At 38.7% G+C, this 16,093-nt stretch overlaps 1 protein-coding gene across 2 annotated transcripts in view; it reads left to right on the top strand.

Annotated features, from left to right (window-relative positions):
- The window catches only part of PPP2R5E (protein phosphatase 2 regulatory subunit B'epsilon), a 148,368-nt gene that overhangs the window by 63,501 nt on the left and 68,774 nt on the right, over positions 1–16,093 (top strand). For both annotated transcript variants that reach the window (XM_028114629.2, XM_028114698.2), the window contains exon 3: positions 13,047–13,243. In XM_028114629.2, coding sequence (XP_027970430.1) covers positions 13,047–13,243 — 197 coding nt within the window. The remainder of the gene's footprint in view (positions 1–13,046; positions 13,244–16,093) is intronic.

A 16,093-nucleotide genomic window follows, 5' to 3' on the forward strand; every position in this document is an offset into this window, starting at 1 on the left:
ACCTATGGCTTCCCAGCTAGAAAGTGGCAAAGCCAGGCTTGGAATCCAGGCAGTCTGATTTTGTCGCCCATTGTCTGAACTGCCACACCACACACTCCAGATTGTCTAGCTGCTACACGGTAGAGAGTGATTAGAGCCTAGGCTCCCTGACTTCAAAGTGTGGGTGTGTGTGGCCCAAAGAACAACCTCAGCCATCTGGAAGAATGCAGAATGGGTTTACGGTTTTTTTTTCAAGTTCCCAATTGTGCCAAAAGAAATTGACTTAATTTGTAAATGTTTCTAAGACGTTCCTCCAGAATAACAACTGGCGGACTTTTGAGATAGTGGACTTAGTTGCCCAGCTTAGTTTTAACTTCATTTTAACTATTACTCTTAATAATGCCAGATCCTATTTCTTATATTTGGCCTGGCTCCTTAAGTGGAAGATACAGTTATGGAATACGTTTTCTGAAAGGGAAAGTCATTATAGTATAACTGAAGAGAAAATGTTTGTACTACCTGATGGCATGTTTAGCTAAGCCCTAGGGTACTACATTGGGCGAAGAATGCTGAATTATATCAAGATTCAGAAAAAAGGGTTGTGCTTAGAATCGCATCATCAACATTCATATCTTTAGGTTTCAGTGACTTTTTTCTACCCTTGCTGATGACATTTGTGGCCAGGATGTCAGTGGCAAAGAAGGGACTTAAGTTGTAAATATCCTGGTTTAAACTGGTATCCTATCTTACCATTCAGTGTTTTATTTTTTTTGAAGATTTTATTTATTTATTTGACAGAGAGAGAAAGAGAGCAAGCACTCGCCAGCACATGCAGGGGGAGTGGATGGCAGAGGGAAAGGGAGAAGCAGGCTCCCCACTGAGCAGAGAGCCCTGGGTCAGGCTCAATCCCAGACCCTGGGATCATGACCTGAGCTAAAGGCAGATGCTTAACCGACTGACCCACCCAGGTGCCCCCCATTCAGTGTTTTAAAATGCTTCTTTGCTCTGAAAGTGTTAAGCTTTCTAGACACATTCTTTGTGTTTTATAAAATCTTTGTATTACTGTTCTTGAAGTTTTAATTTTGGAGTCATGCACTCACAATTATGCATACCTGTATATATACATCCATAAATACATGCTTGTAAGTTTCTCTCTGTTGTTCTATGCTTGACAGCACTATTTTCATACAGACTAAAAAATCAGGTTTTAAAATGGATTTCATTTTTCTTAGTATGATGTTTCAAATGTGAATTTTGGATTTCCTCAATGATTATATTATATATGGGCTTTACATTTATGTTTAATTTATATTAAGTAATATGCCTTGTATGAAGCATATGTGAATTCCACAATAAGTGGGTTGTACTGCATGGTATCACTGGATTTTATTGTCCAGATGATGACTTTAATTATAAATGTACACTCTTGGGATTAGAGGCCATTCTACCACTCTATTCACTCAGTGTTGTCACTCTCAGGAGCTTAAGGTCTCATATTTAAAACTCCCAACTGAGGTTCAGAAATAGCATCTCTAAGCTGCCATTGCAACATTGGATTGACTCCTTTTTATACTTTAAATCTTTTTTTAAAAGAAGTTTAAAGATACCTTTGGTGTCAGCTGTAAGTTGTGAAATAACAGTGGGCTTAATTGATGTTAATAGGATATCTGTGTATGTATGGATCTAATTTGATTTTAAACCTTATATCATACTGTTAAAATAGCTGCAGGTTCATCCCATCCTGAACTGATTCACATCAATGTTAATCCTCAAAACAAATGGAAAGTAGATAGGCCATTTTTTATCCCTTGTAGAAGTAATCTCTGGGGTTGGGGAAACCCTCAATTAACTGAAATACTTGAGAGTAATGTGATCTTTTATTGGTTTTATTTTATTTTTTTGGGTGGAGGATCAAATGAAAGTGCTTCCTGAAAATTTGTAATCCATTAATTTACTTCTTTGCCTTATAACCACGACATAAGTAAAAATAGTCTTTTTGAAGGTTTTTGTTGCTCATTACCTTTGAACCCAGCTAAAAATTGGGCTTCGACAGTTTTGACTCTCAAACACATCTTGGAACTTTGTCCTATTAATTCCTTTTTATTAGATTATGATTTTATGGCTTGCTGCCTGTTTTAAAAGCCAAGTGCAGAAAAAAAGAGAAATTATGGTATTTGAGTGTTTTAAATACTGTAGATGGCCTCTGTTTAATTCAGGTTTGATAGTATTAGAATAAAATTCAACAAAAATTTAATATTTGTAGGAATGCTTCAGAATTTATTTTTTAAATGGTTTTAAAGGGGTGCCTGGGTGGCTCAGTTGGTTGAGAGTCCAACTCTTGATTTCAGCTTGGGTTGTGATCCCAGGGTCTTGGGATCGAGCCCTTCCTTTGGCTCCATGCTGGGTGTGGAGCCTGCTTGGGATTCTCTCTGTCCCTCTCCCTCTGCCCCTCCCCATCTTCTATAAATAAATAGATATAGAGATAGATAGATAGATAATTTTAAAATAACTTTGAAGCTATGCCAAAATCAAGCCCCAAGTTGGGGAGCCTGCTTCTCCCTCTGCCACTCCCCCTACCGGTGCTCGCTCTCTCTCTCTCTCTCTCTCTCTCTCTCTCTCTGTCTCTCTCTCTCTGACAAATAATAAAATCTTAAAAAAAAAACAAAACAAACAGAAAATAGTTTTAATGGGAGCTGTAAAATAAGGAATTGAATCCATGCTGTATGTTATAGATACTTGGTAGATGTTTGTCAAATGAATGGTAACTTTGTGAAAAGCACTTTCCGTCTTACAAATGGCTTTTTCCCTGAGTCCTCACTCAACCCTGTGAAGTACATTTTCTCAATTTTACAGATGAGGAGACTAATGCTCAGAGCAGGAAAGGTGTGATTCCAGTTCAGAACCAGAGTCAAGGCCAAAGTCAAAGTGTTTCACAAGGCCCAGGATGATCTCCTCCTACAGCTGCTCATACCTTACTCTTTTGATCCATCTCCCCCACTTTCTACTCAGGCTCCAGCCATGTTTGCTCCTTTGCTGATGCTCAGATTCACCAGCACATTCCCTGCCTCAGAGTACCTTTGCACTTACTATCCCTATGCTTGGGCCACTTTCCCCCGAGAGGCCCTCTTGGCTGACTACCTCACTTCCTTCATGTGTTTGCTCAAATGCTGTCTTCCAGGTGACTACTCTAAAACCTTACCCTCTAACCCCAGCATACTATTGCTCTGCATACTATTTTCCTCCGTAGTTATACCATATAATGTATTATTTTTAGTTGCAGTTATTTGTTTTCTTGTGCTAGAATGTAAAGCTCTGTGAGGGAAGGGATTTTGTCTCTTTGTTGTGGTATTCCAGCATTGCTGGGCCCTCAGTGGGAGTTCAGTGAATATTTGGCAAATGACTGACTGACTGACTGAATAAGTGAGTGTAAAGCCTATGCCATTTGCACTAAACTTTCCAACTTTTCACTTATTAATGGTACACTTGGCAAAATCATCAGGTTATTTTGGCTCTGGAGGGCATTCCAAATTATACTACTTCATTAATGTACATTCGTCTTCATTTTGACTCTTTTTCTCTGTTGTATTTTTCTCTCATCCTTGAGTATAAACCATTTTGTTTAAGAAATCAACTAGATTTTTTCAATGAAGTATTAGAAAATAAAGCATTATTTTATTAGATGTTAGTAAGGGAAGGTGATATTTCAAGAAACTAAGAAACTGCATTTTTTAGTTAGGTTTTTGTCAAGTAAACTGGCCTTTTCAATTCATAAATACTGTTATCATTAAAAATATCCTTGTCTGTCTTTCCTTTTCCTTTCCTTCCTCCTCCCTCCCTCCCTCCCTCCCTTCCTTCCTTCCTTCCTTCCACCTTTCTTGAAATATAACTGACAATATAACATTGTATAAGATGTATAACATGATGCTAACACCTCCATCTGGTCACATGATTACCATTTCTTTTTTTGTGGTGAGAACATTTAAGGTCTACTCTCTAAGTAACTTTCAAGTCTGTATTATTAACTATAATCACCATGCTGTACATTAGATCCTTGAAACTTACTCATTTTATATCTGGAAGTTTGTACTGGATGTTTGACCAGCATCTCTCCATTTCCCCCACCCTTGAGAACCCTGGTAGCCATCATTCTAGTCTCTATAAGTTTGGCTTTTTTAGATTTCACATATAAGTGAAATAATACAGTATCTGTCTTACTGTCTGACTTATTTTGCTTAGCCCATCCTTATTTTTTAATTTGCACCTTATGACTTGGCATTATTAAAATATTAGGAAATAATTTAATATTAATATTAAACCTTTCCCTCTATTCTTCAGTATAATTTTATTTCCAGAGAAATAAAGTTCTAATTTAGAATTGGAAACATGGAGAAAGAAGATGCAATATGTAGAATTTATTGACTGAACCTGTATCTGTTGTGTACTTACATATTCTAGAAACTTCTCCTTGGAGCTGGGTATTAAAAGATGAACAAAACATGTGTTTGATTCACTGGTTTAAAAAAATCCCAATATTATGTGGCAAGTACTTCAATGGAGGTATGTGTAAAGTTTGTGCAATTTCTTATGTTACATAGTTCCAAAGGACTGCATGGCTGCTATAAAGTGAGACGCTCCTGTACTGTTGTAGGTATTTGATTATCTTCTCAGCTTTTATGATCATCTAAACACAGTTGAAATTGGTATATCATTACAGCTAGAACTCAGTTATCTATGCTACCTAGATGAATGTTGGACCAAAGGAGCGATACGGCCCCAAATTCCCAGATACAGGCCTGTGGAAAAGTTGTTCCTGGTGCCGGGCAAAATGAACAGTAAATAGAAGGAAGGAAGGTCAACGGGGGAAGAGCACATGATGGTGTGTGTGTGCGTGCATGCATGTGCGTGTGTGCGGGCGCATGTGCCACCCTCCTTCTTTGGGAAGAATTGTCTTATTCTGAGATTGCCCTTTCTCTTATTCAAAAGAGCCTTTTTTTTAAATGAAATTATAGTGAAAACAAATGGTGGCCACTTACTATTTTAATGACTTTATGTGGAAAAAAAAGTCAACATGGTTTTTTTGTAATTTCACTGATAGTTAAAATCCTCAAAAAAGGGACTCACTGACAAAGATACTTTAGAACACTGTATGATTCTTGGAACCCTCTGTAAGCTTCAGGAATTTCTTGTGTTCAGAGGCCCTGGTTCCATCTCTGGAAATAAGCCCTTAGGTAATGAATTAATAATAGAGAGATTGACTCTGTCAACCAGAGGCTTTGGTGGCTTCTGTCCTGTGGGTGAGTTTGGTGGCAGGAAAGTAATCTACACCTATAATTAGGAATTGATCAATTTTAAAATGTTTTATTTCTTGTCCTGACAAGTTTCAGTGACTGCCTTGGCATTAGAAGATAAAACATGAGGGATAGCTAGTATGAAGGGTTAGAAACAGAAGTATTTATTAGAAGTTGTGTGTGTGTGTGAAGTGTGCACAATGTGTGCATACGTGTGTGTTTTTCTCTATTCTGATTGGAACATAGTGTCAAAATAATGTGAAAGCCTTGAATCCTGTAATTTTGCTGCTGCAGCCACTAGTTTGCAACTGGTGACCTTTGGGTTTTACTTACAAAGTGGAAAGCATGGATTTGTCAGCTTTTGGGCAACGAAAACTGGAGAGATCCACGAAAGAGTAACAACAAATAGGTGTTGATTTTCCAAGCTGAGTAGAAGAATTAATGTATTGTTATTTAATAAGACTTTAAGTTACCTGTCTCCATTGTTCACTAGTTTAGGGCTGATTTTATACTGTTTTAAAATATGTAAATGCTTATAGAACAGTCAATCACATTTTCCTTTGCATTTAGATTACAACTTTCCTTAACCAGATAGCTAACTGATAGTTTATCCATAGCTCCAGTGGTGGTGCTGGTTGTTAGTTGCTGTGATTTATCACCATCACCGTCATCATCGTTGTTGGTACTGGTGCCAGCTCTGGGATAAGACTACCTGGGTTCGGATACCAGCTGCAGCTGTTCGTAGTGGGTGATGTTGGACAAGTGACTTAGCTGTTCTGGGCCCCAGTCCTTCTGAAAAACTGGGATAGTAATAGTGGCCACTCATCACATATTCTGTGGATCAAAAGGGGATGATGTACATAAGGAGCTTATTAGTACAGTGCTTTGCAGTAGTCAGTGTCGTCATTCTTTTACCTTGAGATATCAGCACTGGCCTTTTCTGCCTTTCAGTTTGTTTGAACTTACTTAATACTCACACCTTGGTCTCATATTTTGGATACTATTTTGTGTGTAGCCATTTTTTGAGACATGTTTTGAATCTGTGAAAAAAGTGCACACTAATAATCAGCAAAGTGTTTTCCGATCTTCCTAATAGATTGGAAAGAGTTCTGAAAGCAGCCCACTGTCCATTCGCTTCTTTCCAGCCCAGGTGAAGAAGGATGCTTTCACTGTTGTAGATGTGCTCAGGGACCTTCCTTTGTGTGGAAGTGGAAAGTTTTCACGGTTAGTTTTAAATTAAAAGAGAAAGAATTTCAAAGGTGGAGAAGATGAAAGAAGGATTTTATAGTTATTACTTTAAAAACAGTGGCTTTCAAGCGTGGCCTCACATTGAAATCACTTGAGATGCTTTTAAAAAATACGTAGTTGTGGAAACAACGTACCACCACCACCATTGTCGTCAATGGTTTTTTAACCCACTGCTTTGAATACAGTAATTAAGTAATTAGAATGGTCAGTCTTTCATGCTTGCTTTATTTATTTATTTATTTTTAAAGATTTTATTTATTTATTTGGCAGAGAGAGACACAGTGAGAGAGGGAACACAAGCAGGGGGAGTGGGAGAGGAAGAAGCAGGCTCCCCACTGAACAAGGAGCCTGATGTGGGGCTTGATCCCAGGACCCTGGGATCATGACCTGAGCCGAAGGCAGACGCTTAACAACTGAGCCACCCAGGTGCCCCTTTCATACTTATTTTAGCTAACATGTTAGTTTTGGGGTAGTTTCTTATTTGTTTATTTACATTGAAATAACTTGTGAAATCAACATGTTATACTTAGGTCTAGTTCATAGGACATGAAGCTTAGTATTACTTGATTCATGAGAGATAGAGAGAAGGTAGAGGGGGAGGGAGAGGCAGGCTCCCAGGGATCCTGATGCGGGACTTGATCCCAGGACCCTGGGATCGTGACCTGAGCTGAAGGCAGATGCTTAACTGACTGAGCCACCCAGGTGCTCTCATTAGAAAGATTTATAGTTTTGTCTCCCTGTTTTGTTGAAATATTGCTGTTTGTATTTGTAATTTTTTGGGTGTCGCAAACATCCTAATTCAAGCATAGTTCGCTAATAAAAATAGGATTCCGTTCAGTTTTCCTGAAATATGTGCTACAGAAAGAATGCCTCTTAAATCTGTGTTTAGAAGTAAACTCGGTGGCAAGGATTTGGACAAACCACATAGTCAGGCAGTTAGGCATTTTACCACTTGTACCAGCATGCCATGCCTCAGCTCTTCAAGGCTAAGGGAACTTTATATTTTAGTGCTAAGCTCTCGTTACTACTATGAAACTAGTTTCCTGTAAATATAGGTTCATGTGCCTTCCGCAAGTAAGAGTCTCATTGACCTATTTGAAGTTTTAGAGGGTTGTGTGGGAGGGACTGATAGCATACACGGACGGGGGTTTATACACCTTAGGGGAAGTTCTAAAGAGCTAAGATGGGAGGGGGGAATCAAAGACCACGTGTATGTTCCCGTCTGTGCTGGTACCTTTATTTTTTGTGAGAGTTGGAGAAATGCACGTAAAAGGGCCAAGTAATAGCTTATGACATTTTCAGGTGAAAAGCATTGTTAATTTAGTAGGATTTTACTTCACAACTTTTGAATTGAAATAATTGGTTATAAATATTGTTCATTAGGAGCTCCAATGTTACTGCTTAGCTTCCAGTGCAAGCATCATTTTATATAAATGTTTATTCACTATATTTCCACATTCATTTTAACAGCCTGTGTGTTAACTTACCAGCCTACCTCATTATTTTTTCTAAATCAATTTGCATTTTTTCCTGTGATGACATAGCTAATAAATGTTATAATGATGTGGGCCTTCTTTATTTGGTTGGCCTATTTGCAAGTGTGGATTTAATATTCTGATTTTCAACGACTTAAGTTGAATGGAGTCTTACAGCACCAGACACAAGACCTAGCTTATATTTTACTTCTTCTACCTTTGCTACTTTTTGCTTTGCAGAGTCCTGACTGAGTCAGGCCCCGAGGGAAGATGGGCCCATAATTGGATCCATGATCCTGTGCCCCAAACATTAGATGGGATGGAATGATGGAAGCTGTTCACTAGGGTGGAATGAGCTGCTTTTGCCAATTACAGACAAACATCTAATAAACAACCAGCCCTTGAAATCATAGTAAGGGTGAGGAGAGGTGTATGTGTGTGCCTGTGTGCATTAATGTATGTGTGTGTGGGGGGGTTGGGCTGTGGCAAAAATGTATATAGCTCCTATTGCCTCTTCTTGGGACACAAGGAGAATCTTTCTCTCTCTCTCTCTCTGAGGGAGAGAGGGAGGGGCTGGGGGAGAGGGAGAGAGAGAATCTTACCTAGTGTGGAACCTGACGTGGGGCTTCATATCACAACCCTGAATCATGACCTGAGCTGAAATCAAGAGTCAGATGCTTAACCAACTGAGCCTCCCAGGTGCCCTGAGAATCTTTGTCTCTTAATTTGAGCTTTCATCTTCCCTCTACTTTTGAATTCTATATCCATGTTCCCACTCCTTCTTGTACTTGTAAATTTTAAAATTATTTGGTATGAACACCTTGGAAGTGAGTCATTTTCCCCAGCTTATTGATGAGAATTGATAAGAGGATGCTGGGAGATGGTAATAGAAAAGGCATATGGGAGGGGTGCCTGGGTGGCTCAGTCGGCTAAGCGGCTGCCTTCAGCTGGTCATGATCTCAAGGATCCTGGGATCAAGTCCCACATCGTGCTCCCCAGTCTGCTTCTCCCTCTGTGCATGCTCTCTCCCTCTCTCTCTCAAATAAATCAAATCTTTAAAAAAAAAAATTAAAAAAAAAGAAAAGAAAAGGCATATGGGAGAAAATACCTAATGCTTAAAAGGAAAAAGAGGGACAGTACAGTGAGAAATGTAACTGCCAAGTGGATTGACCACTTAACTTAGCTGGTTACTACATTATTTTCTTGGGTGAGAAACATATTCTGGAAATCAACTTAATTTTTAAGAGTAGTTCCAGAGCAGCAGAATCTGACCCTGTGAATCTTACCAAGCTATGATAGTTGGCTCAGTTACCTCCCCTTTAAACAAATACTAACATTGGATGGATGGGTTGTTGTGCTAATGACCTTCATGGTATTATATAACCACTTATTGATTCCTCATTATTTATGGTCATGATTCTATGGAATTCTTCTCCCGGGGGTTAGGGATGGCCTGCGTAGACCAGAGGTTTCCATTGGAAGAGAGATGACACAAGCATCACTGCCTGGTCTGCTTTGGGATTCTGAGATGACCTTTAATTTTTCTAAGTTACATTTATTTCTCAATGTCTGTTAATCCCTCCCCCCCTTCAATCTAAGTTACTTTAGAAGTGTTTAGATTTTCAGGTGGCTTGGATTTGGGAGGTGGGTCATTTTGGATTGCTAAAATCTAGTGTTTGTGCTTCGTGTTCAAAATGTATTGCCTAATTTCTTCTTTTATCATTTATGGTATTTTCTTTATGGCCTAGTGCCTGATACTTTTTATAAATGTTTTTTTACAAAGATATTTATTATCTGCTCCTGGGACTGGTTCCATAGACATTAAACTTATATCATTGAAACATTCTTGACTACTCCAAGTGTTTCTTCTCTGATCCTAGCCTGTTGTACATTTTCACATTTCCCCTTTACATATCTCACTGGAGTTAGCGAGACGAAGGCAAGGAGTTTGGGAGCAGCATAGCTATTTGAGGCAATCCTAGAGCCAGACATTAAAGAAGAGCCCTTTGCTCAGACTGATTTAGGTCCTCCTTCAGTGAGAATGAAAAAAAAATTTTTAAATTGTTGCCCTTAATGAATTGGCTCTTTGAGGAACACTCCCCACTCTTTTTCTTTCAGTCTGTCTTGATTACTTCAGTTCTTTTAATTAAAGGAGAGAAGAGACGATCATCTTAGAAGAATTTAGTCTATGATAAAGGATAAAGAATAGCTTATTGCTGTCTGTGTTAATCTTGGGAATGGGCTAGAGGGGAGATAGAGAAGGGGTTCAGCCTGATCCATTATGAATGGGGCATGTTGGAGATTAATTGGTTGATTTCTTTCTGTGTTCTTTCTCTTTTTATCTCTGCACACACCCTGTTTTATGAAATGTGATACTCCTCTTGCCTTATATTGAGTTTGATTGTTGCACAGTGGTGAAGAGTCCTGGCTTTGGAGCTAGTCTGCCTGGGTTTGAATCCTGTCTCCACTGCTTGTTAGCTGTATGATTCTGGGCAAGTCACTGAATTTCTTTCTCTTGGTTTTTTTCATCTGTTAAATTGGAAATAGTACCTACTGCATAGAATTGTTGGTGGGATTAAATGAGATATAATATGTGAAAATGCTTAGAACAGTACATAATAAATGTACCCAAAGTGCTTAGTAAATGTAAGCTATTATTATTCCATTAGGCAGATGGATAGCCTGCTTCACATTTGCCTATGACCTTACATCAATTTGGATAAAGAATAAATTTCAACTGCCTAACCAAAAAAAAAAAAAGACTAAATGTTAATTGCCTGAATTTTTAAAATAGCCAAATAGATGAACCTTTTGAGTATTATTGCAGGGACCACAAAGATTAATCATTGTTGTCACTACTTAAATGATGGTTTGCTTTTTGGAGGAAAGGCTATCATTTATAGATGCTTTCATAATTCATATGTGCTGAGTTATACAGTTCTCCATGTAGATGGTCTTATTTTTAAGCTTTATTAAAGTTACTGTAACAAAAAGAAGATTAATTACAATTTCTCCTAATGATTTTAACCTTAATGTTACATTAATAAGATTGTTTTTCCCTATGCAGCATCAAAACTTCCATTCAGCTTTGAGGTATGGGGTCTAGACGATTTAGAACTTCAATAATTAACCATAATGGACCTATGCATGTAACTAGTCATTGGTTAAGGATATATAGCTATTTTCATAAGCAGCCTCGTTTAGTATTTTTTTAAAATTAGTTAATTTATTTTGAACACCTGAAGCAGGTAGCAATTAAAGAGAAAGCTTGGTCTGACTAAATTTACTTCTTATAGTCTAAAGCTAGATTTTTTTTTTTTGAAAGTGATTAAGTATAGGGGCATAGATTAAGACATCTCACAGCTTAACTCAAATCTCAAAGTCTTTTATTCTAAGATACATTAATTAGGCTTTTGGGGACCTGTGGGGGTGGTGGTGGGAGGGGAAACATACTGGTTAAGAATAATTTCTGAATTTACATCTCGTTTTTAGCAGTGATGTTCTATATACCTTCAAAAATACTGACTATTTCTTGTTCCCTTGTATCTGGTAGAGAAATCCTATGTTTTCAGGTGTCCTGTCCACTCTTCTCTAGGTTTATCTTAAAGTTGATGTCAGTAGGCAGTGTTTTGGGGGAATTATCTGTGAGGTACTGGGTACCTGGGCTAGCGCTTGGGTTGTAGGGTGTGAGCAGGGGAAGAGGTCTGTAGAGAGGAGTCATGTGGACCCTTGAATAGGAGCCTAGCTCTCACTCCCTTCTGCTGGGGCTGCTGGTAGTTCTAAGGTGGGTGCTGTTAATTGTTGCACTTACCTCCAGAGACTAGGTGGCCCACGCTTTACGGCTGCTGTAAAGCATTTCCTGGGAGGCTGGCAACTGAGGATGGTTACAAGTGACTGGCCAAACATTGTTAAAGTCCTTCTTGAGTAGTACAAAGGGAATGTGGAAATGTGGTTAGGGACCTGGGCGCTGTGCCCAGCTCCGTAACTCATTCATTGTGGCACCTCAGTGACTACCTCTAATTTTCTTTTTGGAAAAATGGAGAATAAGAATATAATGCTTACCTCTAAGAGTGTTTTGAGGATTAACGAGTTAATCACCTTGGGTGAAGGCAAGAGCTTACTCTGGTCATAATTTCATTGCCTTTGCAGAGAAGCTCCAGTGTGGGGAATAAAGTAGTGAAAATAAAACAAATTGAATGGGCTATCCACAACTGTGTTTCAAGTCCAGCTGTAGATCAGGTTTTCATTCTAACTGGGGAATTTTAACCTAAAGTTTTTATCTAGTTTTTAGAAATGACACCAAACCAAATGTCTCATGTGCCATTTGTGGGAAAAGAACAGATGTTTATTCTGAGAGCGTATTAATGAAGATGCTAGTGGTTTTCTCCCACTGTAAGGGAATAAGATGGGTCAAAAGAGAGAGCATAGATTTAAGTAGAGTTTGCTCTTACTGTCCCATTACTGGTGTGTTCTTTTTGAGAGAATTGATACTACTTCATTTTGTTGGTTTTTCAAGTTTCTTTGACAAAGAAACTTCATAGATGTCAAGCCAAAACAAAACAAAATACAAACACACACATACAACAGTTGCTTTAAATACCAAGGATGTCAGCATGAAATTAAAATGAATTTACTGACATTTCTGCTTTGAAATTTTTTAATAAAACTAATTTAAACCAACAGTGACAACTTCTGGCTTTACCTTATAATGGGAAGTTTGACCTTTTTCAGTGTTTCTGGCTCAGGGGTTTCGACATGGGGGTGTTTTTGGTTAAAACGTGCTTCAACTCTCTAATGGCTCTTGGGATTTTGGTCAATCTTTGGTTGTGGAATAGCAAATGCTGTCCATTGTGTTGGTACCATGCAGTTTTCAAAGACAAGGTCTCTGAAGTAGTGGCTGTGGTATCCCCTCCCGCCCATGTGTAATTGTTAAAAAGAACGCTGTTGTCATGTGAATTCTTATTTTTTGAGCTTGCTTTTGAAGTAACTTTCACAGAGAATTCCTGTTACCTAGAAATTGATGACAGACTTACACCATTTCCTTTTTTTTTCTTAGACGTTCCATCCTCAGAGCAGCCTGAACTGTTCCTAAAGAAACTTCAGCAGTGCTGTGTCATTTTTGACTTCATGGACACGCTATCTGATCTTAAAATGAAAGAATACAAGCGCTCCACTCTTAATGAACTGGTGGACTACATTACAATAAGCAGAGGCTGTTTGACAGAGCAGACTTACCCTGAAGTAGTTAGAATGGTGAGTTTCTTTTTTTCGCCGCGGACACTTTTAAGCACCTTCCATAGCGACTCACAGGTGTATTTATTGCAGAGTCAGGTCACTGGAGGTCACCTCCACAAATGAGAGCCAGCCTTCTGAGAGCTAAACTAAAGTAGTCGGAACAATACTAGAATTTGAAGAGTGTGATTTCAGGAGAATGAGATCCAGAACTTTTCGCCTACAACAGTACTGGAAGAATCAATGACTTCAAAATATGAAGCCAAGATTGCCAGGTATTCTTGGATTTCTGGCATTGTGAAAAGAAAAGCCACAGGAGAATCAACACGAGTTGTAGATCTGTGTTTGAAAAATATTCAAGCGTGTTGGATGTCTTGATTTTTTTTTTTCTCCCTGTTCATTGTGGTAAATTAGAAATGGCTTTAACCTTAATAAAATTGTGATTTGTAGAATCTAGTTAAAGCCTGTCCTGGCTTTATAAACTAATCATTGTCTTTATAATCTTGAAATCAGGGGTGATGTCTTTCATTATTTTTGAATAGTGTCTTGTTGTGTGGTCATTAGGAGTTATGAGGAGAAACATTATTAGCGTAACGGAAGTAACTATGTTCTTATTGGGTCAGTAATTATATTAGTTTGGAAAAGCTGAGCCAAAAATATGGTTTTCTGATAGATCTCTATGGGAAGATTGCCTTCTTTGACATCCCAGAAGCTCTTGGATCTAGAGAGTATGTGTTCTTGGGGGAGGAGGAGGTCTTCTGCTGACTGGTGAAATTGTGCTGCAGAGATCCAGAAGGGTCCGTGCCCCACTGGGAAGCCCTTTGGAGAATCTGGCCCACTCTCTGGATTGCTGAAAATCTGTCTAGCTTTTCAGTTCAACTTGTATCATTTGTATTCAACAAATACAGAACAGAGACATCTGTGGTGGAGTAGATGTGTGGTTAAAAGTGAATAGTTCCGATTTTGGAAGGGATGCGAATTATCGTAAAGTTGAGAAACAATGACTGATGTATGAAGATCATTTCAAAACAACGTCCAGTGTATTCCTCAGATCTATATCTGAACATATATTACATTTGTTGTTAATTCGCAAGAATATCATAGCAGAATGTTTTGTAGATTAACTTTAACGTTGTAGCTCTTGAGCACTGGTTCTCAACCAGGGGTGATTTTGCTTCCCAAGGCACCTTGGCAATGTCTAGAGACGTTTTTGGCAGTCACAACCAGGGATGGAAGGGGCGTGCTACCAGCATCCCGTGGAGAGAGGCTGGAATGCAGCTAAACTTCTTATGCCGCACAGGGCAGCCCCCCCAAAAAGAATTATCTGGCCCTAAATGTCAGTAGTACCGTTGTTGAGAAGCCCTGCTCTAGAGTTTGCATGCTATCTAAACTTCTTAACCTGATATTTAGGGTTTACTCTAGTCCATCTAGTTTCTGCAGAGCAAGGCCCGTTGGTTCTAATCTACGTGGGTTCTCAGCCAGTAGAGGTGTCCGCTGTTTATAACTTTCTTCTTCGGTATCATTCCATGGATAGTCCACAAATGTGTAAGCATGTACGAGCATATAGGTATAAATACACAGTAGTCAAGTGGTGGCATAGTGTACACACTTACCTGTACCTTACTTTTTTTTTTCCTTGTCCATATAGAATATATATCAATACACATAAAGGTGTCTTATTTAGTTTTACAGCTACGTAATATTTCACCGTTGGAGGCACCATAATTTATTTAACCAGTATCCTATGAATATCCTTATATGTATATACATGTCAGCTTGCCCTTGTGTGAGGAACAGCTGTATATTTACTGATCTGTTTTGTTTTTTGTTTTTTGTTTTTTAATAGCCTTTCTTTTCCCCCTGTTTCAGAGACCTTCATGTGTTACCTGGCCCCTGCCTCTAGTTCTGATTCTCCCCTTTCTTTCCAGACTTGGCTTAAAGTGCTACCAGGCTGCCCTGAAAGCCCTGAGTTGTCTTCTTCCTTCAGTTCTTCCACTTCTTGGCAATCCACCCTTTTGGAATTTGTTCATTTGCTGCTTTTTAATTTTTTCCACATGTGTTAATCCACTGTTTTCTAATTAGACTATAGGCACTTCTAGGCAGGAGATGTGTCCCGCTCATCTCGTGGCCTCCAGAATACCTCCTAGCACAGGCCTACCTGGAATTTTTTGAATGAGTGAATGAATTCTCTCTTAAATGTGAGCATTCCAGGCTCTCGAATTATGATTAAGATATTGAATGTCATTGGATTATATTCAGTTTTTAAACCCAGTATTTGGCATAATAAATTTTTTTTATTTTTTATTTTTATGAAACCAGCTTGGATCTAAACCAGCTTTGGTCTTTTAAAGGAGACTGTTTTCCCTTCTCTGCTACCCTCTCCCAGTCTCCTACCAGATTTTTTTTTTTTAAGTCTCTTGTCAGTTGTGTGTGAATATGTGTTTTAAAATATACTTGAGCCCTACCTTAGGAGGTGTTAAATCTGTAGCACACATGCTATTCTAGGGCATTAGAAAATTTATTTTCCAGATGGTAGTTTAGGGTTCTCAGAGGTGTAATTTTTTTTTCATATCTCATGATTTGTAAAATTGTAGCTATTATTTTTACATAGTTCTTAGGTAATGTGGGGGCATTTACAGAGCAGGAGCTAGTGGGGGAGAGTAGAAAGAGAAAGGAATTTGTAGCCACACAAACCTGGGTTCAAGTGCCGGCTCTGGCCACACTTAACTTGCTCCATCACTTTGGATGGAACCCTCCATCTGTGGGGCCCTCGCTTTTTGTGTGGGGCTGAGAGGTACATGGGATCAGGGGAACAGTGGCTATAGTCCTTCCCACCGTGCTCCGTAAATACTCTGCCTAAGTAAATTGTTA

Source organism: Eumetopias jubatus, unplaced genomic scaffold (genome assembly GCF_037043125.1).
Source record: "Eumetopias jubatus isolate StellerSeaLion01/CBP00866 unplaced genomic scaffold, mEumJub1_p1.0 scaffold_7, whole genome shotgun sequence".
NCBI classification, from domain to species: Eukaryota; Metazoa; Chordata; class Mammalia; order Carnivora; family Otariidae; genus Eumetopias; species Eumetopias jubatus.